This window comes from Pseudorca crassidens, chromosome 13 (genome assembly GCF_039906515.1).
Source record: "Pseudorca crassidens isolate mPseCra1 chromosome 13, mPseCra1.hap1, whole genome shotgun sequence".
Classification (NCBI taxonomy): domain Eukaryota; kingdom Metazoa; phylum Chordata; class Mammalia; order Artiodactyla; family Delphinidae; genus Pseudorca; species Pseudorca crassidens.
In genome coordinates this window covers 36,574,085-36,599,460 of record NC_090308.1, presented here as the reverse complement: position 1 = coordinate 36,599,460, position 25,376 = coordinate 36,574,085, and the positions used below count along the sequence as shown (strand labels likewise).

Below are 25,376 nucleotides of genomic sequence, written 5' to 3'. Positions count from 1 at the left end.
CCTCAAAGGAACTTCTATTTTTCACCCATTGGATTAATGGCTTAAATAAGAAATTGATACAGATTTTTTTTTAAAAGAACCTACATTATAAATTGAGCTCATCTCCAAACAATATATTCAAGTTCTAAAGTATTTAAGAAACTTTGACCACCCAGGAAACAATACGTTAATTTTGTTTGTTTAATCCCATTTTGTTCCCCGCCCCCCAAAAAACTCTTTGAATAGGATATAGTTGTTTACAGGTAGAACTTTGCAATTTATCATGAAAAATGTATTATCATTCCATGTGAATATAAACAGATATTCTCTCTGAAGTGGGAAAGTGCTCATAGCTTCAATTATTCATTCATCTTGAGCATCTTACCATCTTAGCTAAGATAACACTGTGAGAAACCAAGCTGTATCAGTCAAGGTTATTGCAATGGGCAGCTTCAGAACACTCTTGACACTGGTTTAACTGAAATAAAGATTTTTTTTCCTTTTACTATCCTGAACATTTCTGTTCTCTTAGAAAGGTCAAGCTGCTGAAATACTGCGAGTATCCAAAGGGTCAAGGCCAAGAGGACCAAAAAAGAAATCTGAAGTGGTCCAGCCTGGGAAGATTCAGTAACCAACGTGAAAGTGCCCCACTTGCTGTGCCAGCTTCAATACTCTGCTCCTTTTGACTAACGCTGGCATCTCTGGCAGGAAAGAAAATCAAATCTCATCCTCCTGAGTCCATTTGCAGTTTGGTTTGGGGGAATTTTTGTTCTGAGACAATGCACAGAGATCTCTGTTCACAATCAGACCACCCTATGAGAAATGATTAAACCTAACTTTTCCTTCGTTGTTCATTAAGCCTCCACAGATATATTTGCAAAACTATGGACTTTATATTTCTACCCAATAGTATAGCATTGGATTTTTTCTGAGAATGCCAGTGTCCTGGGGTTTACTGCACACTATACTCGATTTTTACCGGACACACCATACTTGAGACATTATTGAGTTTGAAACAGAGCTGCAATTCTAGGCTAGAAGAACTGAGAACAGGAAGTAGACTGTTTTACCTCTCTTCTTCATCCACCCTCCAATCACTCAATACACCCCCTTAGAGTAGGAAAAGAAATCATAGCCACAGAAAGGCAGTGGAAAAGTACACCATCCCTCCAGTCCTTTTCTCTACCTTTCAAGTAGTGTGTGATGTGTGTGTGTGTCTGTATGTGTGTGTCTGTTTCCCTTGCCTTCCAAATAGTATAAGCTCCTGTGGGTGTGGCTGTGCATTTTATTCCTACGATAGCCTCGTATTTCTTTGCACTTCTGCTTTAATAAAGCCTGAACTGTGTTATTATACAATGTAATTTTTTTAAACATCTTTCTATTATACCATATTTTCTAATAGATAAAACTGTGTTTTTAAAAAGAATTTCTCCAATAACAGAGTCCCAAACTTCAAACCATAGGAACTCTATATTAACAATTATTCATGTATGTTTGTGCCCAGTATTTTTTTCTCAGTTACTTTACCTTTTAGGAAATTTAAGTTTCCTTTTTTCTACTGCTGGGTGTCTATATTTCATCTTCATCATAGTTTATTTCATCTTACATGTAGATATGAAACTTAGATTAGAGGCTTAGGTGTTCGGCCTATTAATTGTGACTAAGAAACAGAAATAGTTGATTTGAGCCTGAAATTTTTACCTCTGCAAAATAAGATGTAATCAAGGAAATATATTACCGTGTGATCAGATTTTTTTAATTGCCTAAGGATTTAAATAAGAAAATGTATTCCCTTTAATTCAAGTTTTTAATAAATAAATAATGTTAAAGGCCAGAAAGAAAGTTATGCTTTTTGATACTTACTTGTGCTTACTTTCCTAACCAGCTGCATTTCAAGGGACAAATTTTAGTTCATGAAATGGCTATTCTAAAAAGGCAAAGTGCCAAGGAGAATGCAGTCTTTAGTGTCCTAGGTAGGAATGGCAGCATAGAATAGTGGTTAAAAGCATGTATTCTGGAGCTAGCCAGCTTGGATTAGAATCCCAGCCCTATGGCTTGATAGCAGGTGACTTCACAAAGTCATTTAACTTCTCTATAACCCAAATTATTCACCTACAAAGGGAGTGTAATAATTATACCTACCTCATAAGAAGATTGTGAGGAGTAAAAGAGTTTGTGTGTGAACATAATAAAATGCTAATTTTAGCATTTACTAATACCCTCAGATTGAATATGTTCATCAGAGACGAGGAACAGCAAAGTCTACCTGCTTTTCAGGAAGATGTAAAGACTGAGTATGGTATACCACTGGGATAGTGAAGGTGCAAACAGTTGAAATCAGCTATCTGAACAAAGGTATTTAGAAGGAATTACACTTAGTCACAAACAAATTCTAGATGGGTACATAAGAATTGGAGGGGGGAAATTAGGTGTAGAAAAACATCTCTGTTTAACTGTCTGAATTTTAGAAAATTGATCTGCAGAAGCAGATGGAGACTAATTTTAGAACTCAGTCAACCTTCATAAAAGACCATGAAAATCAACAGAATGCCATCGCTTACCATTTCTTGCTCTCCTCAGACCCTCCTCAGAATGTCTCCTCAGACATTCATATACACACGCGCACAGGCACTCATACACGTGTGCACAGCAGTAACATTCAGTAATGAGGTTTCAACAATTTTGAAGCCTTTAAGGTAAAATGAGAAGGTAGTCATCAAGCCTCACTTTTCTGGGAGAACACTGATAATGATAGCACCTTTAAAGATAGGAAGAAAGCAGACTGCTCCTTCTCTCTCTGAGCTGACACTGTGGCTATGAAGAGCATGCTCCTTTGTGTATGTTCAAATATAATAAATAATATAATGGAATGAAAAATACATTTTCCCAGATTAGGGGCAAAAAACTACAAGTCAGTTTAAATACGAATATGCTGAATTAAAGAAACAAAAACATGGTTCTTACAACATCTGGATCATAATTTCTAAATAATGAATTTTTTAAAAATCCCAGCATGGGGGCCATTCTCAGAAGTTTTTTTTTTTCCTCGTATCTTTACAAACTTATCAAATCCTCTTTTTTCTCCTCTTTTGTTTTCTCTGTTTCTTTAATGGAGTTATCAATGTTGTACTCTCTCTGATAATTTCTGACAAGTGTATAATGAGAAAGCTTTAATGATATAATAGAGGGAGAAAATAAGAACTCGTAATCCAAATAGAATTAGTTTAATATAAATATAGAAAGATTTAGAGCTCAGAAATATGAATGATATTTACTAATAAAGAATAATACCTTTTAAAGGACTTTTACAATTTGGGGAGATAAGAGAAACAATTCTAATCCGTATGTCTAAACTTCAATTTTAAAAGGTGTTTCCATAAAAGTCTCTAAATTAGATGACAGTTCTCAACTTCTACATCCTTACAGTTAGAAAAGGTGGGGAGCAGAAACAGAAACCACTTGAGACAATCAATACGTCTGGGAACAAAAAAGAAATAAAAAGACCTCCTTCCTTCTCGAGGAGGATGGTTGAATAGAATCTGAGTCTGATGAACAATTAGAGATGATGTGAATGATTAAATCATAGGGTATTTCTCCTAAGAGCTCAAAGTACATTCATAATTGTGACTTCATTTATCTTCACATTGATCTGTAAACTATATGAAACATAACTTCCTGTCACTATTTAATCAGGAAATCCTAAAGTATAATTATTCAAATTAGTCCAAGATACAGGATTGGAACTAGATGGAAATAGAAACTAGTTAATCTTTGAGAGCTTACTAAGTGCTAGGCATTATGCTTATTCATTTGCCAGTGAAAGCCTTCCATCTACTGTGATCGGCTTGTTCTCTGGGATTAAAAAATAGTCCAAATTCCCATCCCATACACAATGTATTCTGCAGTATCACTGGGAGAATCTTAGGGCCCTTCTTGACACCCCTAACTCCACTCTTTTAACTGGATTCTCAATTGTCTCCTTACATCTCATCTTTGTACATTGTTATCTTGATTCCTTTAGTTCCCCAAAGGACTGCTAATGTAAGAACGCATAGCGAAACTTTACTGAAGTTTAGGGCATAATGAGATACTGGGAAGATGATCACATTGTACAAACATACCAAAAAATAAAAATAAAGATAAAAGTTGGATACTAGCGATCTATAGTCTTGAAGAAACCACTGTTTATTCTCCCTGCTAATTGTTTACAGAGGCCCAGACCACTTCCATTCAGCCAGGTTCCTACCCTGCAATGACCCAGCAATTCCACTAGTAGGTATTTCTTTAAGATAAAGGAAAATGTATGTTCACAAAAAGATCTGTAGAAAATGTTTAGGGCAGCTTTAATCATAGTGCCACAAACATGGAGGCAACCCTAATTTCCTTCAACAGGTTAATTGATAAGTAAATTGTGGTATCATGGGAGATTTTTGCTGTAATGGTAACCCATTCATTTTGACACTGGGATGATAGCAAAAATAATACAGAGACTTGAAAAGTTCAGCCTACTATTACTGCTCTGGGAAACTGCCACATCAGTTTGAACAAGCCAGATTTCCCTGATAGATGATTAAATATGTGAGACTACAAATATGTGGTACATTTGTCCTTATCACCTCAACTAACAATCAGCCAACCCCAAGGAAAAGAGCCGCCTAGATGATTAACAATCAACCAAGTCTAGCAAAAGAACTGCCCATCTGAACTCAACCCAAATTGCCAAACCACAGGACAATGAGCAAAAAATGAATGTTTTTTCCAAACCCTAAATTTTGGGGTGGTTTGCTATGTAGCAAAAGTTAACCGATATATGAATATTCATACAACAGAATGCTGGTTGAAAATAAAACAGATTAAATTACTGATACATGCAATATCTTGGATTAATCCCAAAAATAGTATGCTCAGTGGAAGAAGCCACACATAAATCATTATGATTCTATTTATATGAAGTCAAAACCCAGCAAAATTATTATATGGTTACTGACTTCCAAACACTGGTTGCCTGGTGGGTGGGGTGGGAATAGGAGGAATGGTGACAAGACAGGGGCAAGAGGGATCTTTCTGGGATCATAGAAATATTCATGGGGAGTCTTGAGAATCCTCATAGCTGAGTTTAAGAGTTAATAGACCAAAAAAGAATTCCGATAATATTAATTAAGTTGTATAATATAGGTATTTTAACAGGGTGCTATATGAGTACAGAGCAGAGAGTACCTATCTGTGCCTTTTGACATTTGGGAAATACTTCCCTGAAAAGTAGTCTTGAAGTAGCCCATGCTGCATGTAGGCACTCACTATATGGTGTTCAATTTTATTTGTTGGGTAGGAGAATGCCATATTCAAAAGCATGAAGGTATCCAGCAGTATGTCATATATATGGGGGTAACTACCTGGAGATTTAATATGGAAGACTAAAGGGGAGCCACAAGAGTTGGGGCTGGAAGGATAACCTTGGGCCAAATCACACATGTTCCTGAATGCTTTGGTATCAATTCTTTATCATATGAGCAAGGAGAGCCATTGATTAGATTTTCAGGCTCTTGGAACCACACCGCCCCTATGACCATCCACCTAATGTGAGGCTTGCCTTGCTCACCAACAGTAAACTGATGGTAGTTAGGTGCTCACCAATATATTCTAATATAAGAAGCCCACTCTGGTGTGTAGAGGCATATATAAACAATTCAGAAGAGGACTATAAAATCATGATGAGTTGGAATCACTGAAAGAGAACTGAAATGGTAATTAAATGGGTGGGAGGAACATTCCAGTTCTTCTACACACCCCAGGCTCCCCACAAGTGGCATTAAACTCCTCCATGGTTTGTCTGATAGCTGAGCCAGTTTTTTTCTTGCTGATTTCCAACCTCTGCTAATCCAAAGCTCAATACTATCCTCTATATTCCAATTTCAACTTGGAAAAGTTGGTGAACTTAATTTTAGGATTTTTCTTTCTGAATATGAATTCACTCAGAGTTTTACAATCTTATGTTCCCTCATGCGACAGTAGTCAGTTTTGCCAGTTGGATAAGTTAACAATACCATGTAAAAGTGAAAAACATAGTATTTCAGGTTTGTAGAACCGGATTCAAGTTCTTACTATCTCTTAATCTTGGAGCATCACTTAATTCCCTCAAGCCTCAGCTTTCTCATTTGTAAATCATGGGTAATATGGAAAATCTCTCCTTGGTTCTGGAAAGAATAGATAGAACAATAGCCGTAAAGATGTGAACATATGCCCAGAATATAGTGAACACTTCAACAATGCTAGCTATTACCTTGAACAGTAATCACTAGTCTTTCCTTTTCTACCTCCCAGGACGTGAGGGGTTTGTTAGATGATTGGTTGCTTGAAGTTTAAACATTGAAAAATGAAAAAGTAAAACACACAAATACAGTTGCAGTTTTTCCTAGTTTATATATTCCCAAGTAGTAACAATTGTGTTACCATTAATTAATGAAATCCTTTTATTCTGAAGTCCTTGACCTGTATCTTTCACGCTCATATTGGCTGTGTGTTATGTAGAAAGAAGATAATGTAGGATTTAGGTTGAAAAGAAGGTAACTCAGGTAGAAAGGAAGAGAGGAACAGTGAAGAATACCAATCATAGCCAAGTTCTGACTCCAAAGTTATTCAGTCCAACTAGATTACCCTGCTGCACATGGATAGAGCTGACGGGTCTTTTAAATGACACTTTAATTCAGTTTTGTGCTTTTTAAAATTGCTTTGGGAAGAAACTGGTCTTCAAATTTGTGTCTTCCACAATCTACATCTTATTCCCCTTGGGGGTTCTTTTCCTGTTAGTACCTTCATTCCCATTCATCTTCCTCTGCCACATGTTACAGAAAGTACTTTGCTTCAGAAGCAAGCTTCACTGAATGCTACATAAAAATACCTTTTCATAGAGTGTAAAGCTTATTCCCACAGATGTCATGGTAAAGGGACTGATTACTCTAAGCTTCCTATTTAACTATATTTTCAAAACCTTAATAGTAAGGTTTACTGTAACATTTTGAAGCAACTCTTCTCTCTAGCTGGTATGCCGATGTTTCCTTTTTAGTTTTTGGGTTATTTTATCTTTTTTACTACAGTGAGAGCACTATTCTTGTTGACATCATTTTTTTTTTTTTTTTTTTTTTTTTTGCTGTACGCGGGCCTCCCACAACGGGAGTTGTGGCCTCTCCCGTTGCGGAGCACAGGCTCCACATGCGCAAGCTCAGCGGCCATGGCTCACGGACCCAGCCGCTCCGCGGCATGTGGGATCTTCCCGGACCGGGGCACGAACCCGTGTCCCCTGCATCGGCAGACGGACTCTCAACCACTGCGCCACCAGGGAAGCCCAATAATTTTTTTATAATGATGAGCTTGTCATTTAACACTTTTTCTGATCCTCAATATTTGCCAAAAGAAGAAACACCTCATGAAGGTTCATCAAAGTTGAATAACATTAACTCTCTTACACCTCCCACCACGTAACCAGTCAGCCTGGACTAAAATTGCGGGCTGTGAGAGGACAGCATATGCCTCCAAGCCATGGGGACATTCCAGCTGGCATCGACAGAGCCAGCAAGGAGTCTGATATCCGACTTGTAGTTTGCCCAGTGAGACTTATGAGTCCCAGCTGTATTTCTTGAGTCAGCTCCTGTTTCTGTAAAGAAACACTTAAATGCAAATCAACTTCTAGTCTGGAAGATGATAACTGGTCAATTCCAGAAAGGTCTCTAGTGGAGTCTAATCTACTTAGTATCCTATTGAAAGGAATGACTTCTGCCTAAACAGAGGCCTTGTGCCCACACATGTGCAGCAGTATTATTCTAAGGATCCTAGATTCCCCTAGAAATGTGGACCAGACAGAATCTAGAGACCAAAGACAATGTCTTTTTCACCATCGCCCAAACATTAAATGGCCTGCTATATTTCATCAGTTACTTTAACATGGAAAAACAGAATATTTACTAAACTAACATGGGTAGATGTGTTCACTTTGCTCCTTGCTAAATGTTAACTATACAGAAATTATACAGAAATATTATTTATACAGAAAACATATGAATGGACTTACTATTTCCAACTTTTATTTCTAAACAATGATAATTTACTCATTACTTATTTTTTAAATCTCTGAAGGGAAGTGATCACAGAGGTCATGGGGTTTTCAGTGATGTTCCCAGGAAGTAGTCAACCATCAATCTGCATGGGAAATTCTCTATCATCATCATCACCATCCTCACCATGTTTGTAAAGAACTTTCTATGAGCTGGGAAGTTCACTCATCCTATCTCATTTCTCCATCTCCCTTCACAGTGTGGTTACAATTCTGCTGAGTATCTCTCTTCAACTGTGGTACCAGCATTGAACACTGTCAGTATTTTGACTGATGAGACCAGAAGGAAGTGGGGCTATTCACCTCCCTTGTTCCACACACAGTAGTTCTCTTCAGCTAGCCAAGGACCACACTGCTAGTTTAGGCATCCTCCATATAGTTACAGAATTTGATCATCAGATCATTGTTGTTCTTTCTCAAGAATTTTAAAATGACATGCAGAACAGGACTTAGGGTGAGATACCTGAAGCATGCTTATTGAAACTGCCCTCCAGTTCTAAACTGATCTCTTCACTGCGGCTCTTTTCAGAGTCTAAGTCTTTAACCAGATACAGATCCAGTGCATAGTCTCCATGCACATACTATACATTTACATATACATATTCTTACAATGTCATCTTATTCATGATTTCTTGAAATATCATGGTGTGATATGTGCTGAAGCACCAAGTATGTTATATATTCCAAATTTTCCTTATCTTCTGATCTAGCACCTCTGAAAAAGAGAGAAATGTTAATATAGTTTTAGCACCTTTTTTAAAAACACAGGTCATTTTTGCAACTAGTATTGCAGTACAATTCTCCTAGTCTCTTCAGAAGAATCTAGCCTTGTACTCTCACTGTCATCTCTAGAACAGCACACTTCCTCCAATGAAACACACTGAACTCTTTTAACCCTGTCTGTTGATGTCGACATACCTAAGATGGGCTAATTTATTTTTGCATGTCTTACTTGTACAACTACTTTTGCTTTAGGATCCCTATTATCTCTGAGCAAAAATTATGCTATTTGTACCATTTGCTCACAAAAGAATCATGTACTTACTTTGTTCAAAGCTGCTACTGGACAGTATTGATTGTTTACATTTTACAGAACATTGCAGCACTTCTCTTTCTCAAGTGCTTCACTATAAATAAATCAGGGTCCCTATTACCTCTGACATGTATACAATCTTAGTTTTATCATCAAACTTAGTTTTATTACCAAAAGAGTAGTGTGTTGTTGACAGGTTGCTTTTTGCATTTCCCAATCATTTTCTTTTTTTAATTGAGATATAATTGACATATAACATTGTATTCGCTTTTTCAATGAACAATTTTGGTTACAAACTCCCATTATGGGTCCTGTCTCAAAAACTAAAGGTATCTTGTGGCAGTTCTATTGCACTAGATCAGCCATTTATTTGATCACCTCCCAAATGGCAGATGTACAGAATGGTTGAACCACTGCTCTCAGTACAGTTTTTAAAACTAATGGGATATTTAAACTCTGAATGAGGCATTAACCATGATGACATTTGAATTTTATTAGTCGTCTTTTATGCTGCCTGAGTATCTCCTGCTCTTCCAGCTTTACTAATACATTAGACTCATTTGAACCTGGGTAACTCTTTGGTAAGGTTGGCCTGAAGAAATCTACCAGTCTCCAGAGGCCAATTTAGAACGGGAATTATTGGTTAAGCCAGCGTTGGCATGCAGTTCAGTCCATTTCCCAGCCTTAAGAAGATAAGGCAAGTTTGCATGTACGTCTACCTTTATTTAATCTTTTAAAAAGTGTTTAATACGGTCATGCTTGGTGATGCGACACAATACCTAAAGGCTGGTATTAAGATATGTTTCTGATCCTCTGAAAAGCTTTTCTGACTCAGTAGGCTGTGAAAGTTCACAACAGCCCTAAAGGCAATCCTCCATGAGTTATTGTAGATTGATAACTGCACCTGGATTATTCATAGCAAAGAAAATTTGCAACATGCTCCTTAACAGCCCAGCCATTGGAATAGTTTAGGATAAGAATCACCTGGTGGACAACTGAAATGATACACCAGTCTACATAAAAAATATTTCATATAAAAGACCTTCATTAATAACACTGATATAATCATATTAGAATATTTTGCTAAAGCAATCTTGAAATACGTAAATGGAATAAGATGCAAAAGAGCAAGTAAAATCATTTGCAACTTAAAAGTATATTTTGTGAGCATATAATATCCTTCTGTTCAAATTCATATTATAAAAAGCATGGGCTTATAACATCTGAATTATGAATTCAGAACAAAAATAGATGATTTAAATGAAACATAGAACAAATCTATTTGAGAATGAGACATTTGCAGATAAAAAAAAAAGTGTTTGCTACCCCCATCTCCACCCCAGTCAAAAAAGGAGCGTTGAATAATAATTCTATATTGTATCAGCATAAAAAACTATTGTGAACTTCTATGTTGATCTAAGGGCTCAGAATTAAAATGTCTTTGTACTTAAGAAAACAAGTACATCCACCTTGTTTAAATATATTTGCAAATTTAGAAATTATAATAACAATACGAAAAGGTCTTTTAACATAAATGACAGTTGCCTAAATGTAGTATTTTTAAATTCATCTTTTTATTGTGAAATAATTATAGAAATACATAGAAAATAATTGCGAAATACATAATGCAATTGTATGAAATAATACAGAGAGATCTTGTGTACCCTTTATCCAGTTTTGCCCAATGGTAACATCTTGCAAAACTATAGTACAATATCACCATTAGGATGCTGACAGTGGTGCAGTCAAGAATCCTTTGTGTTGCCACATCCACTTCCCTGTGACACCCCACCTTCCCTAGTCCTGGCAACCAGTAATCTGTTCTCCATTTCTCTAATTTTGTCATGTCAAGAATGTTATTTAAATGGAATCATACAGTATACAACCTTCGGGAATTGGCTTTTTTCACTCAGCATAATTCTATGGAAATTTATACAAGTCGTTGCGTGTATCACTAGTCCCTTTCTTGTACTGCTGAGTAGTATTCCATAATACGGATATGCCAGTTTGTTGAGCAGCTCACTCAATGAAGGACATCTGGATTGCATCCCGTTTGGGGCTATCATGGATAAAGCTGCTATATGCTTTAGTGTACAGGTTTTTGTGCGAACACATCTTCCTTTCTCTGGCATAAATGGCCAGGAGTGTGTTGCTGGGTTATATTGCAGTTGTGTGTTTAGTTTTTCAAAGAAAACTTCAAACTCTTTTCCAGAGTGGCTATACATAAATATTTCTGTCTTTTTTCTTCCAAGATTTTTGTAGTTGGTCTTCTAAATTTTGACCATCGTGAATCTTGGTATGAATTTCTTTGGGTTTTTCCTGTTTGGGCTTCAATCAGCCTCTTGAATACATAAGTCAAATTTGGAAAATTTGCAGTCACTATTTCTTCGAGTACTTTTTCAGTACTGCTCTTTTTTTCCTTTCCTTTCAGGACTCCAATGACACAAATGTTAGATGTCTTATTATAGTCCTATGGCTGTATGAGGCTCTGTTCATTTGCTTTTTTAGTCTACTTTTTTTCCCGTGTATATTGGGTAATTTCTATTGTTCTATCTTCAAGTTCACTGATTCAGTCCTGTCTCCTCCATTCTGCAATTGAGTTTTTTTAATTTTGGTTACTGAATTTTTTTTTTCAGTTCTAAATTTTCAGTCTGGTTCTTCTTTATATCTTCTATTTCTTTGATGACACTTTTTTTTCCATTCATTTCAAGTGTGTTCATAACTTCTTGCTGAAGCATTTTTTTTTACTCTAAAATGTTTGCCAGATAATTCTAACATCTGTCACCCAGCTCTGTGTTAGCTTCCATTGGTTGTCTGTTTTCATTCATGTTGAAAACTTTATCCTTATTGATACAGTGAGGAATTTTAAATTGAAACATGGACGCTTTGGGTATTATATTATGAGACTCTATATCTTCCTTAAATCTTCTGTTTAGCTGGCTTTCTCTGGCGCTCCTTTGGCAGGGGAAGGAGAGACACTGACTCATTACTTCCGAGTAGGGGTTAGAAGTCCAGATTCCCCACTCAGACTCTATTGATACTCAAGAGAGGAAGGGCTTCTCATTAAGGCTTGGAGACAGTGGAAGTTCCTGCTCTCTACTCAGCCTTCACTGGTACCTCCAGGGTACCAAGGTACCAGGGTACCAGGGAAGGCTAGGGGGGGTAGGAGTGCCTTGTTACTGCTCCCAGCTGGCTTCATCTAACACCACAAGGGCAGGGCATTGACCTCATTACTGCTGGTCATTGGTGAAAGTCCTGATTCTCCACTAAGCCTCCTCTGACACCACCCAGTTGGGAAGGGAGGGGTGCCTTCTTACTACAGAGTGAGGCCAGAAGTCTAGATTCCCTTTGGGGGTCTCTACAGACACTACGGAGGGGGACTTCCTCCTTCCTGGCAGGAATGAAAGTCCAGGCTCCCTGCCTCACTTCTCAGACACCACAGCCTGGCCAGGAGGGAAGACCTGGCTCCCTCTTCTTTGTTGCTGTGGCTGGGGAGTGGGGTTACAGTTTTTTCTGTGGCGTTGGCTAAAGAGGGCTATTATTGTCTTAAATTGTTTTTCTGTCTTGTTAGGCTGTCCCTTTCCTGGTCCTTTGGTTAGCGAGAGCAAGCTTTTGTTGGGGCTCTTTTATCTGTGCCTATTGGCATTTCTGTGTCATGGGCTTCTTCAGCCCCAAGTATGGTATATATGAGACAAAAGAAAAATAGGAGACTCACTCCCATGTCCTTCTTTGGGTCCCAAGATTCCTAGCCAGTCTACCTTCTTTCCATATTTCAGAGTCTTCCTATGTGTGTTTTATATATATAATGTCCAGGGTTTTCAGCAGTATTTAGTGGGAGGGTTAGGGAAAAGTATGTCTACTCCAACTTCCTGAATAAAAGTCCAGAAGATAGTATTTTAAACACTAAGGCTATTACATTTTCAATTATTACAATTAAATCTTTTTAAATACTTACCAAAAGGTTTCAGTTTCCTCTTATCTATTAGCTTCTAAGTGAATTTCTGGGATATACAGTCATAATTCGGTTTGTAGATACAAAAAAGAATTTTAATTTGATTTAGTTATAGAGAGAAAATATCATTTCCTTTCAGCCAGTAATGATATCAAGATGATATATAATTCCCTATCAGGTGAATTAGAAGCGAATAAATCATATTAGATGTATCAAGGTGAAAAGATAAATAAAAATTAAAAGATTTAGGCTTAGCTCTGCTTTGAATGCCAAAGACTAAGACAACTGTAATATTTTGGTTTGTTACAAGTGTATAATTATATGTTTGCCTAGTATAATACCACTGGTATCTTTCATTGTTACTCTGAGCCATCTTTAAATAAGGAACAGAATAAAATAATTTTATTTTCATTCCAGGTATTCATATCCACTATGACCATGTAGGTCACTGTTTCCTACTTTGGGAACCATTACACCCCTTCACATTGCCCAAACTCCTCTGAAACAGGGCCTCTTGCTCCCCTCTGAACATAATCCACATCTTCCCATAGGTTGCCTGAGCTCTGCTTGGAAGACGTTCTCACCTTTCCCGTTACCCTCTCAAAGCCTTCCACCCCCATCTCTCGAGGTCTATCTCCAAAATGCCAACCTACAACCTACCCTGGGAATGGATTGCCAGTTCTTTGGGAAGGCAACACTTTAACTCAGTCTTAAAGGATGAGTTAGAACTACTCAAAGGTGGAGAGCTGAGCAAGGAAGGAAGGGAGGAGGAGATGTAGGGCATTCGCATACTTTGTTGGCATAAGGGGTTAAAGAGTTAAAGAACAGAGGGCAACCACCTGATGTATGTCTGCAAACTACCAACAGCTTAATACTGGCATAAATTCTGAGACAAGGAGTGGTGGGAAATGAGGCTAGACAGGGACTATATATCACATTAGGAAGGATATGTATTTTGTGAAAAATTTTATACTTCTTCAGTAGAAGATGGGGTGCTCCTTAAGTGTACTGCATAGAAAATTACATAGTTTGAATTGCAATTTGATACATACTCAAAGCCCTCTGGTTAAAGCCCTAATCTGTCTTCACAGCTTTTATTTCCGTTGCTCTAATATGAGGTCACAAACTCTCATCAGATGGAAGGACTGGCTCTTCCTTGAACACAGTCTATAACTTCCCCGCTTGATGAACTCGCTCAGGAAAAGCAAGGCCCATTTTACCTCTCCTCTGCAAAAACTCATATAAAGGTAGCTGTGAGGATTAACGAGCTAACGCGTGAAATCACCCAGTTTACCGTTTGTCAGTTAGGAGACAATCAATTTTCTTCCTTCCTCCTGGCACTTATCTTAATCTACTTTGAAGTACAATTATATGTGTACCCCTGCTACAAGACTGCAAAAATCCTTTAGACTGTGTCTAAAACAGTGGCTCTAAACGAGGGGCAGTTTTGCCTTTGAAGGGATGTATGGCAATGTCTGGAGACATTTTGGATTATCTCAATTATCAACTGTCTCGATCATAGGATGTTAGTAGTTATACATCCTATAATGCATAACAGAGCCCACAAAAAAGAGTTACTCAACCCAAAATGTCAGTGGTGCCGAGGTTGGGAAACCCTGGCTTGGTTCATCTTTGTGGCCCGGGCAGCAGTTAGCAGAGTTGCATGTTATAGGAAGTATTCAGAGCTGTAAGAAATTCGTTGAAACTGCTTTTCTGTAGGTAAATTTATAAGTTGCTGTGAGGGAGTAAAAATTAAATTAGACATGTATTTGGTGTAGGAAAATTGAAAGGTAACAGAGGTTTATGAATCTTTATTAATTTGGGAGAAACCAATTTCCATTTGTATTTAGAGGTGACCAATTTAAAAGGTGAAGTTCTCTTAATCAGCAAGCTTTTGTAATGAAATGCAGCAGGATTTACTTTTATATCAAAGTCACTCCCCCGATAGTTAAAGAATGCAACCGAATACAATTAAAAGATCACTGGTAAGCAAAATACAGTGCCTTGGCTGCATTCTGGGAGTACAGTTAATAATCTAGATTCTAGTGACACTTTAATGAGAAGTTTAAACTCACTGGCCCTGAATCTCAGAATTTATCAATGCTCTTTACCTAGATTTTCATTTAAAAGTAATTAAGTGATGAGAAAAGTTTGTGATTAGGAAAAAAGTTGCTTTGTAGATAATTCAAGTAGTAAGTATTTTAAACTGAAAAGAAGAGATAAACTACTGATAAATCTATGGCATTTAGCCACAATGGTAAGGCCTTCCTGTGGAGGAAGAAGGGGAGATACAGGCAGTACCCAGGGGATTTAACCAAACCCATAGCCTCTTTACCTCGCCACAGTCGGATCCAGCACCCATGACAAAGTACGCATGGGACTAGGTCCCTCAGTGATACAGGCATTTTCATGGGCCCTGGTGGATAAAAGTTTAAGAAGTGTTCATCTGTTTCTCCATTATCTGTGAAAATGCTCAAATCACTGTGTGATTTTGTTTGGTCAAATCAATATCTTTGCTAAAGCCAAATAGGATACACTGGTTTTTAATAGTACCCTGTATTCTAAAAATAAGTCCCATAAAAACAGTAACCTGATGATTCCATTATATAAGGAGACTGTTCTTACTATCACAATTTTATTGCCAATAGCAACATATACTTCAAAGAGAAAAATCCTTACTTGATGACTTTTCTAACATATTTTAAAAAACCTAAGTGCTAATGTAGCATCAGTGGTATGTTATCTAGCTCTCTGTTACTATGTGTAGTGGTTCAGATACTACACTTGGGGGTGGGAGGGCAGCGGGTCCACTGTCCCTCTCAGCCAGGATCTGAAAACAAAATCTTGTGAAGAATATTTTGCATAAGTCTGCTTTCTCATTCATTGCTCTCTCTTAAGCAGGGTCACTGTTTCTGTGCCAGGAAAACCACTGTTTTATCTCATGCCAGATCTCTTTGGAAAAGAACAGAATCTGCCAGAACGTGCTTTCTTTCTCAAACTAAAATTAAAGATTTTCTAAAGTTCCTTTTAACCGGACCTCTGTCTCCAAATAGTTCTTCTCATTAAATACCTATCAGTGTACCCTCTGACTTAAAATGTTCCACTCACATCTTCCAGAAATACTGCAATCTGTCAGCTAATGGAAAACAAGTTCATTAGGTTTATCACAGCAGCAACTTTTTGCCCTGTACCTTAGCTTCCTGATTGAAGACTGTAGCCTTTTTCCCAAGGTTCCCTTCCCCAATGCCAAGTACTCAGTAGGATCAATGCCTGTCTGAAATGTCACCGTGAAAAATTTTCATCACTGTCCTGAGGACATGCCTTTAAGGATTCCTCCAAACTGGATTGTTTTGGAAAAAAAATTTTCCACATATCAGGAAATTAGTTTGCTTCCTTATACCAGTGCTCATCATTTGACTAAATAATTATACTTATATGAAGGAATACAAAACTACACCATCTGAGGGGACATATATCAAAGGGCCTTACTGTGCTCCTTCACAGATACTATTTCAGTGAGCAAAGACTTCCCTGACCACAGGGACCTCTGTTGTATGCTTCAGAAAGGATGCTCTGATGTGTGCAATCCCAGTCAAATGCACTGTGATATTCCTTACAGTTACCCACCCCGTTGCTCCTCTGTATCATGTCATCTTAACTATACTCGGTATGTCCTGGTTCCTGTTACTGGTCTAAATAAGAGTTTTTCTTACTTACAAAGTGTTGAGGCAACATTTCAAGGAATCTCCTTAATATTTTTTTCTCAGAACATTTTTCTGATAGTCAGCAGGAGTCCAATTTTAGTATCTTAGGCTCTGGGCTAATGAAAAGTGAATTAGAAGTTGACTGGCACAAATGCAAATGCTAATCCATTGATGAATGGCCATAACCCTGTATTTTTCCTCTGGATCTAAAATAACTTGTAGATTGCCTGGCAATTAACAAATCTTAAACATAAATGCAGAACAAAGGAAAACAGAGTAATATATTCACTTATAAGGCACATTATATGAATCAAGAATCCACACTGGAGTCCAGATCCAGTCTGATGAACTCTTTTGGAACACTGAATCTAGTCAAAACCACATGCCTTTGAAAAGTCGCTCCCCCAGTGAGATCCAGTACTGCTGCCTTTGCCACATGTCTAAAGCATCTTTGTTTTGTTTCAGCTGGCAGGGTTCATCTACGCCTGTTATGTTGTGAAATGTATAACTGAAGAAGAGGACAGCTGTAAGTATTAAAGCTCTGTTCTGTTTCTTTCAAGTTCAGAGCATCTTCTTTACTGCCTCTTACCTGCTTTCCTACTTCTCAGACAATATCCCTTAACACATCATTAGAATAGGGACTAAGCCCTTTGTGCCCATTAGGCTAAAATGGTTTTCATAAAAGTATCCAGCATATAGATAACTAATCAGTTTCACCCAGGACTACAAATCCCAACAATCAACAATTTGCAATAGTTCCAAAAATTCTCACAAGAACTGACTCCAGATTGATTCAAGAAATTTGTCTTCATGAAACCAAACGTTCATATTTCCTATTCTTTCCTACAATTTGATACAAATAGCTAGAACTTTATGTCAGAGTCTCAGCATTCCGCACTACTAGTTGATCCAGAGTTTAAATGGAGGTACCCTCTCACAAGCCTCTAAGTGGCTCCATTGTCCTCTGCTCTTCTAAAAATTGGCAGGTAGAAGGTTTCACTCCTTCCTTGCCCCCTAAGGATCTGAAATAGGAGGATTGGAAAAAGTACTTCAGTGCTCTCTGGGTACTTGCCCATACAGCTATATTTATTCTGAGGAAAAATCAGAGCTGGGAATCATTTTTCTTGGTTTCCAAAGATATTCATAATGACTGGGGTGTTGAGACAGTGGAGGAAAAGATGAGGATCCACTGCTCTGTTAATAGGATGATTCGAGGAAAATACTCAAAGAGAAATATGTGTTTCTTCTTCACTTTCCAGTCATACTAGAAAGAAGGAGGCTGTATCATGTGATTCATTTAGTGGAGGTACATTCTCAATCATACTCACACACGATGTAAAACTAGAAATATACAGTGCATAGTTTTTATTGTTGTTTGCAAAAGGAAATGATAGTCCTTTACAAATAAGTGTTTGTAAAACACTCCTCAATGTATCAAGTGCTATGTCAGTTTTGGGATATTTTAAGATGAGTAGGGACTTCCCTGGTGGCGCAGTGGTTAAGAATCCGCCTGCCAAGGCAGGGGACACGGGTTCAATCCCTGGTCCGGGAAGATCCCACATGCCACGGAGCAACTAAGCCCGTGTGCCACAACTACTGAGCCTGCGCTCTAGAGTCCGCAAGCCACAACTACTGAGCCCGCGTGCCAAGAGCCCGTGCTCTGCAACAAGTCACTGCAATGAGAAGCCCGCGCACCACAACGAAGAGTAGCCGCCGCTCGCCACAACTAGGGAAAGCCTGCGCGCAGCAACGAAGACCCAACGCAGCAAAAATAAATAAATAACTTTATTGGAAAAAAAAAAAAGATGAGTAATATGCAGTCTTTTACTTCTAGGAATTAAGCATTTTGTAGGGGAAAGAAACATGTGAACAAATAAGTATAATAAAGCTCTGTAGAGTGTATAGTGTGGGGAGTTAGGAAAGGAATCAGGAAAGGTTTCATAGAGAAGGACACTCTTGAGCTTGGTCTTGGAAAATAAATAGATATTTGGATAGCTGATACGAGAGTAAGGTGATCCCAGGCAAAAGGTGAAAAAGAACCAAGACATATCACAGCCTGCCATGTTGGGGGCAGAGCAGTCAGGTTAATATGACTGAATTATATTCTGTGCTAGAGATGGGTACCCAGAGATGACTGGAAAAGATGAGATAGTAGAAAAACGGTTATGACAGAGTAAGGAGTCTGGACTTTATTTTGTAAAGCATGATGGCCAATCAATTGGCAGTTAATAGAAAGAGAGTAACAATCAGAAATGCACTTCAGAAAAAACATAATGGTATCAGTATGAAGGAGAGACTTGAACGGGAGGGTCGAGATGAAGGAAAGACAGACAGATCAGGACACCATGAAAATGACTGAGATATGAGGGTCTGGACTAAGCCCAGTGTTGGAGAGGGAGAGGATAGATATGTTATTAAACATAAAAATAATACTGATTAATGGGCTATGGATGGGTACTATGTAAGCGGTAAGGAAGAGACTGATAGATTTCTGAATTTCTGATATGAGTGAATGGATAGATGAAAATGTCACTTGAGGAAAGGAGAATGGGGATGCAGCAACTGGTTCAGTTTGGAAAGGTTAAGTTTGAGCTGCTTAACAAAGATGCATGAGAAGATATCTAGTAAGCACTTGTCCTATGCCCAAAAGATTTATTCTGTTGGAAGGGTAAATATTAGGAAAGGTAAAAGATATATGGATTTTAAAATGTATGGACTCCACAAACTATGTAAGTTCATTCAGCTATTAACCATTCAGTGTCTTTGTGCCAAATCCTTGATGAGTCTATAGGTTAAATTTCATATGGGAATTGAGCTTTCTCTAAACTATAATGTTTGATTTTATTTCACAATGATGTCTGCATTTTTATCTTCAGAAAAATACTGACACACCAAGTCTCCTAGACAGATAATCGGTATCTCTCCAGAATAGTACCTCCCAAGCGGGATCCCAGAAATGCTAGTCCATAAGCTATACTGCTCAAAAAAGATTCCAAAGCCAAGTAAGTTTGACACTGAAAATTTAGAATGCACATGTATGTATTAACATCTCTGAGAGTACTGCAATAAAGAAGTATGTCCAATTTGTCCTAATCCAGTTTTGTTTTAACCATATTGTGTTGGATGAGATACAGTGAGGCCAGAAGCCGATCAAAGAGAGAAACCAAAAAGGGTTTCACTACATTCACGGTTCCCTAGGGAGAACACAGCATGCGATGCAGGGCCACTCAGGGAAAGCATCATCGTGGGTCATGAGGCAGAGAGAGAGAGAGACAGAGGAGAGAGAGAAAGACAGAGAGAGAGAGAGGGAGGGAGGAGAAAGAGAGAGAGACACACACACGCACAACTGTAAGCAAGTGCTTTTTTTGTGGTTTCCAGGGAAAGGACCAGGCAAGGCAGGGTAAAAGGGTTTAGGATTGGCTAAGTTTGAAAGAGGTCCCCATGAAATTCATGTTCACTGTGAGTGTCAGAGAATAAGGTTTGGGGCTATCTAAGGTCTCCAGATGTTTTGGGTGGGCCAGGCTTAACTTGGGAACAGCCTGTGGTCATTCTGTAGATGTTAGGGCATTTTACAGAAACTAAAAGTATAGTTAATATCCCAAACATTTGAACACGGAACCTTTTTTCATAAGAAATCTTAATATGCCAGGGAATTATAATTCCAGGGAACTCATTTTAGGGAATTCTGCCCTAGGTCAAGTTTTGGTCAAAGCCATGTAAATCCAAGGGGATGTGAAGTCACAAATATCTTTTGGAAGATAAGGCTTATCTTTCAAGCATCTAATAAACTGTTTTCCATAATGCTTATGTCTTTTTATGTATTTTGACCACAACTCCTTAAGTGCCTTTATTAATCTAAAAGAAAAGCAGACTTATCATAGATAATTTTTCTAATTTTAGTCTTTTTGCTCAGTGAGTAAGATATGAACTACTTTCCTTTTTTTTATATCCTAGTAGACTCATGCTTATCATGAACATTCATGGGACTACTAAACAACCTGGAGGAGATGCTCATTTGGGCCAGTTCTCTGTCCAGTTAGGTCTGTTTACTTGTGGTCACTCACACACAGACAATTACGAATATTTGTTGAGTAAAATGCTTTAGACTGATATTTCCCATGCATTATCATTATCTTGATCACCTGTCTATATGTTTACCTCCAGGCACTGCCTAGAACACATGACTTCCAATGCTCAAGTGTAAAAAAGGTTGCAATTTCTATCTAGTTTTCAGTAATTATAAAGAAAATTATTTTGATCCTTTAAAAATGTTTTGGCTTGATGAATGTACAATAAAACACACACACACACACACACGCACATGCACACACACACAAATGCTCTCAGAAAGTAAGTCCTGAAAGATGGGAAAAGTTTAATGTATATATAAACAGGGAAAGGATCTCTGTGTAACTCTTCTTACCTGCTGTGGATTTGCAATGAAGCAACCTGATGGGAGTGTAGTACAGGAGGAGATGCCAGCTCCCTACTTGCCAAATTAGTTAAGTTTCCATTCCTAAGAGCCTCACAAGGAACACAGGACAGTTTGGGTTCTGTAGCTGTGCTGAGAACGGACTGTGGAGATAAGGGCCTAATTACGGCACCTGGAAGACTGAAATATTCTTGACATCAATAGGAAGCGGACCGGCTCTGTACCCATTTTTGATATCTGAGGCTCAGCAGCAAGTGTAGCCAGAGAGCCTCAGAGGCACCACACTCTAGGGAGCTAAGGCGAGGGTTCAGGCTCCATGAGCGAAGAGTCAAACTTAGACTCCACAAATAGCAATAAATCATCATTGAACTAGAGGGAGTTCCTGCAGGCACATCAAATGCCTAGGATTTTTTTCTTTATTTCTCTTTTTAAACAGTATCTCATTTACTTTTCTAGAGGCCAGTTTTATAAATACTTATATAGACACTTTAATGCAAAGTTGTTAATTTCCCCAATGAAAACCCTGGGCCTTGAAGTTTACATCTCTGACCCTCTGTTTATCTAAGCCAGAGCCCCAGCCTGACAGGCCAACTGGCTGTGCAAACTCACAGGACAACACTGCCATCTGCTGTGCCTATCAGGAGATGACAACCACCCTTGGAGCAAAGATTTCAAATAGGAAGATGTGGGCAATTCCACACCCATGTATCAGTCACCTAGGGGTGCAATAACAAAATATAACAGACTGGGTGGCTTAAACAATGCATATTTATTTTCTCACAGTTCTGGGGGCTAGAAGTCCAAGATCAAGGTGTTGGCAGGTTTGGTTTCTCGTAAAGCCTCTCTCCTTGGCTTATAGAAGGCTGAATTCTCACTTTGCCCCCTTTTCTCTGTCTGTGCATGCCCCCATGTCTCTCTTCCTCTTCTTATAAGGACACCAGTTTTATTGAATTAGGGCCACGTACTTATGGCCTCTTTAGCCTTAATTACCTCTTTAAAGGCCCCATCTCCAAATACAATCACATAGCAGGTTAGGCCTTTAACAGATAAATTTGGAAGGGGATATCATTCAGACCATAACATCCCATATCTAAAGATACACACGCACACGCGCACACACACACACGTGCACGCACACACCATGTGACTGTTGGCTATTTGAAAATACCTATGGGGAACAGAGTGGGGCTAGCTTCTGCTCACTGGCACATCAAATGCCTGTGGGTAAGAGGCTCCAGGCGGTAACGGTAACCTCCCTGCTCCTGGCTCACTGCCAGTAGGCAGGAGTTGCGGTCCGCATCTCCTGCTGTGAGGTGGGGTGATCTGCCTTCAGATGAGAAGCTCCTCACCAGAAAAAAGCTGGGACCTGCTCCAGAGAGTGTGCCTTGACACTTGAACCTTATTTGAGTGGGGCAACCATCACAACATACTTTTATATATTTGTAAAAGGCAGCGATATGTCTTAGGAGAAAAGACTTTCTCCAAGAGAGCGGGCATCCCTCGCTGAGCTGTCTTTGTGGCTGGGCTCTTCACTGTATCATCTGTTGCCAACCATGCTGAGTTTTCCTTATGACGTCCAGTGTTTTTTATTCCCCTCTACTTGTTCTCTTTGACAGTATTCTGTGAAAGAAATAAAATGTTCTGAGATTTCTGGTCTGGTGCCTTTTATTATACTTGTAGCTCTTCTCTCCCTTAATCCTCAGCTCTTCTGCACCAGAGTCTAATGTCCACTTACAGTGATAGAACTAAGAACTTATCAGCTTCATTAGAGTTGTTAGAGGTGACAATTAAAAGGAAAACATGCAGCTGTGGAAAAATAATAACATATCCATAATAGAAAAAATAGGCAACATGATTTCTCAATTTTTATTATGTTTTCTTATAAACCTTTGCCTTAATAGTTAAACTAAAAATAAAAATAAACATCAGTCCTCTGGAAAGTGGATCCATTTTTCTAAGTAGTCACTATCTTTTCTAAAAGAGATTCAGTGTGTTTGCAAATGTCCTTAAATATTCAAATCATCCGGGAAAATATGCAGAATGTCATTTTAAAAATATCCTAAGAGGGCTTATTTTGAAAAAAATATTGGAAAATTAATTCTAGATGTTTAAACACACATGTTCAGATACACACATGCACAAACCTACCAACCAAGCACAGATTCATAAAAGCCTGTCCTGAATTCCCCAAAATAAACTGGCCTTGGGATAAAAGTCATAATCGATTTATAGACTCTTTCATTTGAAAAGCAAACCACAGGAAATGATTCACTTCTCTGAAGCTAATAATTTTCTGTTATTTTTGTTTGATTTTTCTTCTAAAGCCTGCCGGCCTACACTTCTGTGTATTGAACTCTGTTCTGTATATTTCGATCGCTTTTCCAGTTTGACAGGATCATTGAGTTTGGATGCAATTCTTTGAGCACAAGGACACACTCTCCCGCCTGTGGGGGAGGGTAGAGGTGGCAAGGGAGGAGTACTCGTCCATTAAAAAATATTTGGCTCTTTCTGTTTATAAAGGACTGTAAGTTTACTGCAGAATGTAGAGAAAATACAGATAAACAAACAAAGAAAATTAGAATGATTTCACAATTTTGAATTCTGGTTCTCAGGTAACATTTGGGTATATGTCTGCTTTCTTCCTTTCTTCTTTTTCTTTCTATCTGGTTGTTAGGGCCATATTATACAGTCTGTTTGGTAACCTGAGCTTTCTTTCTTATTATTTATAAACCACTCTCCAAACATAACCTAAGGGGTAGGCAATTAGCAGTTCAAAAAAGGTGCCAAGCTCCTGGGTGCCAGGTTGACAGGTAGAGTTATGAGAATGGTGTGTCTATTTTTACTGTTCAAATATCATACTCAAGCAATCAGATGAAAGCGTAGTATATTATTGTTTTCTTTATAACATTTGTTTTGTAATTCTGAAGGTGACTGAGTGAAATAACCTTGTCCATATCTGCCAGGCTCCCACAAAAGCAAAATGTGCTGCTCCTTTCCCCATCTCTGAACTGAACCACATGTGATTAGAGTCTGGAGCCCCAGACTTCAGAGGCTACTAACCTCGAGCTAGTGCCCTGCAGAATCATAGTGGGGCCAAGGTAGAACGTGTCACCCTGCTCCTCTTCCAACTTCCCAGAGCACAGGAGCTCTGCATTTATTTAATTTTACAACTCTTGATTCCACTTAAGATTTCTTGTGAACTAAGAACACCACAGAGTTTGAAATGATAGGAAACTACTGCCTACTGCTCTATTTCAACACTTTAATTTTATAGGCCCATATAGATTAAATGACTTGCCCCAGGTCACTGAGCTTATCGGTGAACTTCTGACATAATATAGCACATATTGACTCCCTCAGGGTAAGAGTATTAGGGGATGCTAGTGGGGACCACAGCTATCTTGACCACATCCTCAGCATCCAGCCTACCCCCAACCTGAAGCAGGACTCAGTAAGTATATGGGGAAAAAACGAATCAATCAGCTCTCCACTAACATTTCTTGGACTGTATGGAAACTCCTAAGGAAATGTGACATTTTTTTAGACCCTAATTGATTCTAAGTAAATGAATAATGAATTAGAATAAAGCAGCTTTCATCGTTTTCTAGACAAATGGAAGAAAGCGGAAAGAAAAGATAAGCTGCCACATGTAAAAATAAAAGACAAACTAGATGATCAGCACCTGAAACGAATGCTTACATATAGATGTGCCTCCTGTCAATCACATGCAAGCTCCTATCAGTGACAACAGCCTTCCCTAACAGTGACACAATTGTTACACTGTCTCCCAAAATTAGTGCTGGTCTTTTTTTCAGCCCGCTGTTAAGTTGCTCCCTCTTGTGGTCAGGGGAGAGAAAACATATGCACTTTATTTTTAAATTTGGATATTCAGGTCCAAATTGAGTCTTCTTTAACAATCACTTCTCATGTTCTCCCTTTTCTCTTAACGTCTCCTCCATTATACTCTACTACTTATTATACACACACATACATGCACACTATGATCATCTTTAAATAAATCTAATGTTCCCCAATCAAAAATAGCGGGGAAAGAAATTGATTCATTCCCTATCCTTTGTTGATTAGAAACAATCAGGACCTTGTTTCTACAGAGTCAATGTTGAGGTAACTACATTCATACTAGCAAAGGAGGACCTTTAACGGGGGTG

The 25,376-nt window shown here is 38.4% G+C and overlaps 1 protein-coding gene across 4 annotated transcripts in view; it reads left to right on the top strand.

The window, feature by feature from the left end:
- NKAIN2 (sodium/potassium transporting ATPase interacting 2) overlaps positions 1 to 25,376 on the top strand; it is a 979,302-nt gene that overhangs the window by 936,252 nt on the left and 17,674 nt on the right. For all 4 annotated transcript variants that reach the window (XR_010933719.1, XR_010933720.1, XR_010933721.1 and 1 more), the window contains one exon: positions 17,241 to 17,301. Coding sequence is in view for 1 of the 4 variants with exons in the window: in XM_067702200.1 (XP_067558301.1) it covers positions 17,241 to 17,301 (61 nt within the window). In the remaining 3 variants the exon portion in view is untranslated. The remainder of the gene's footprint in view (positions 1 to 17,240; positions 17,302 to 25,376) is intronic.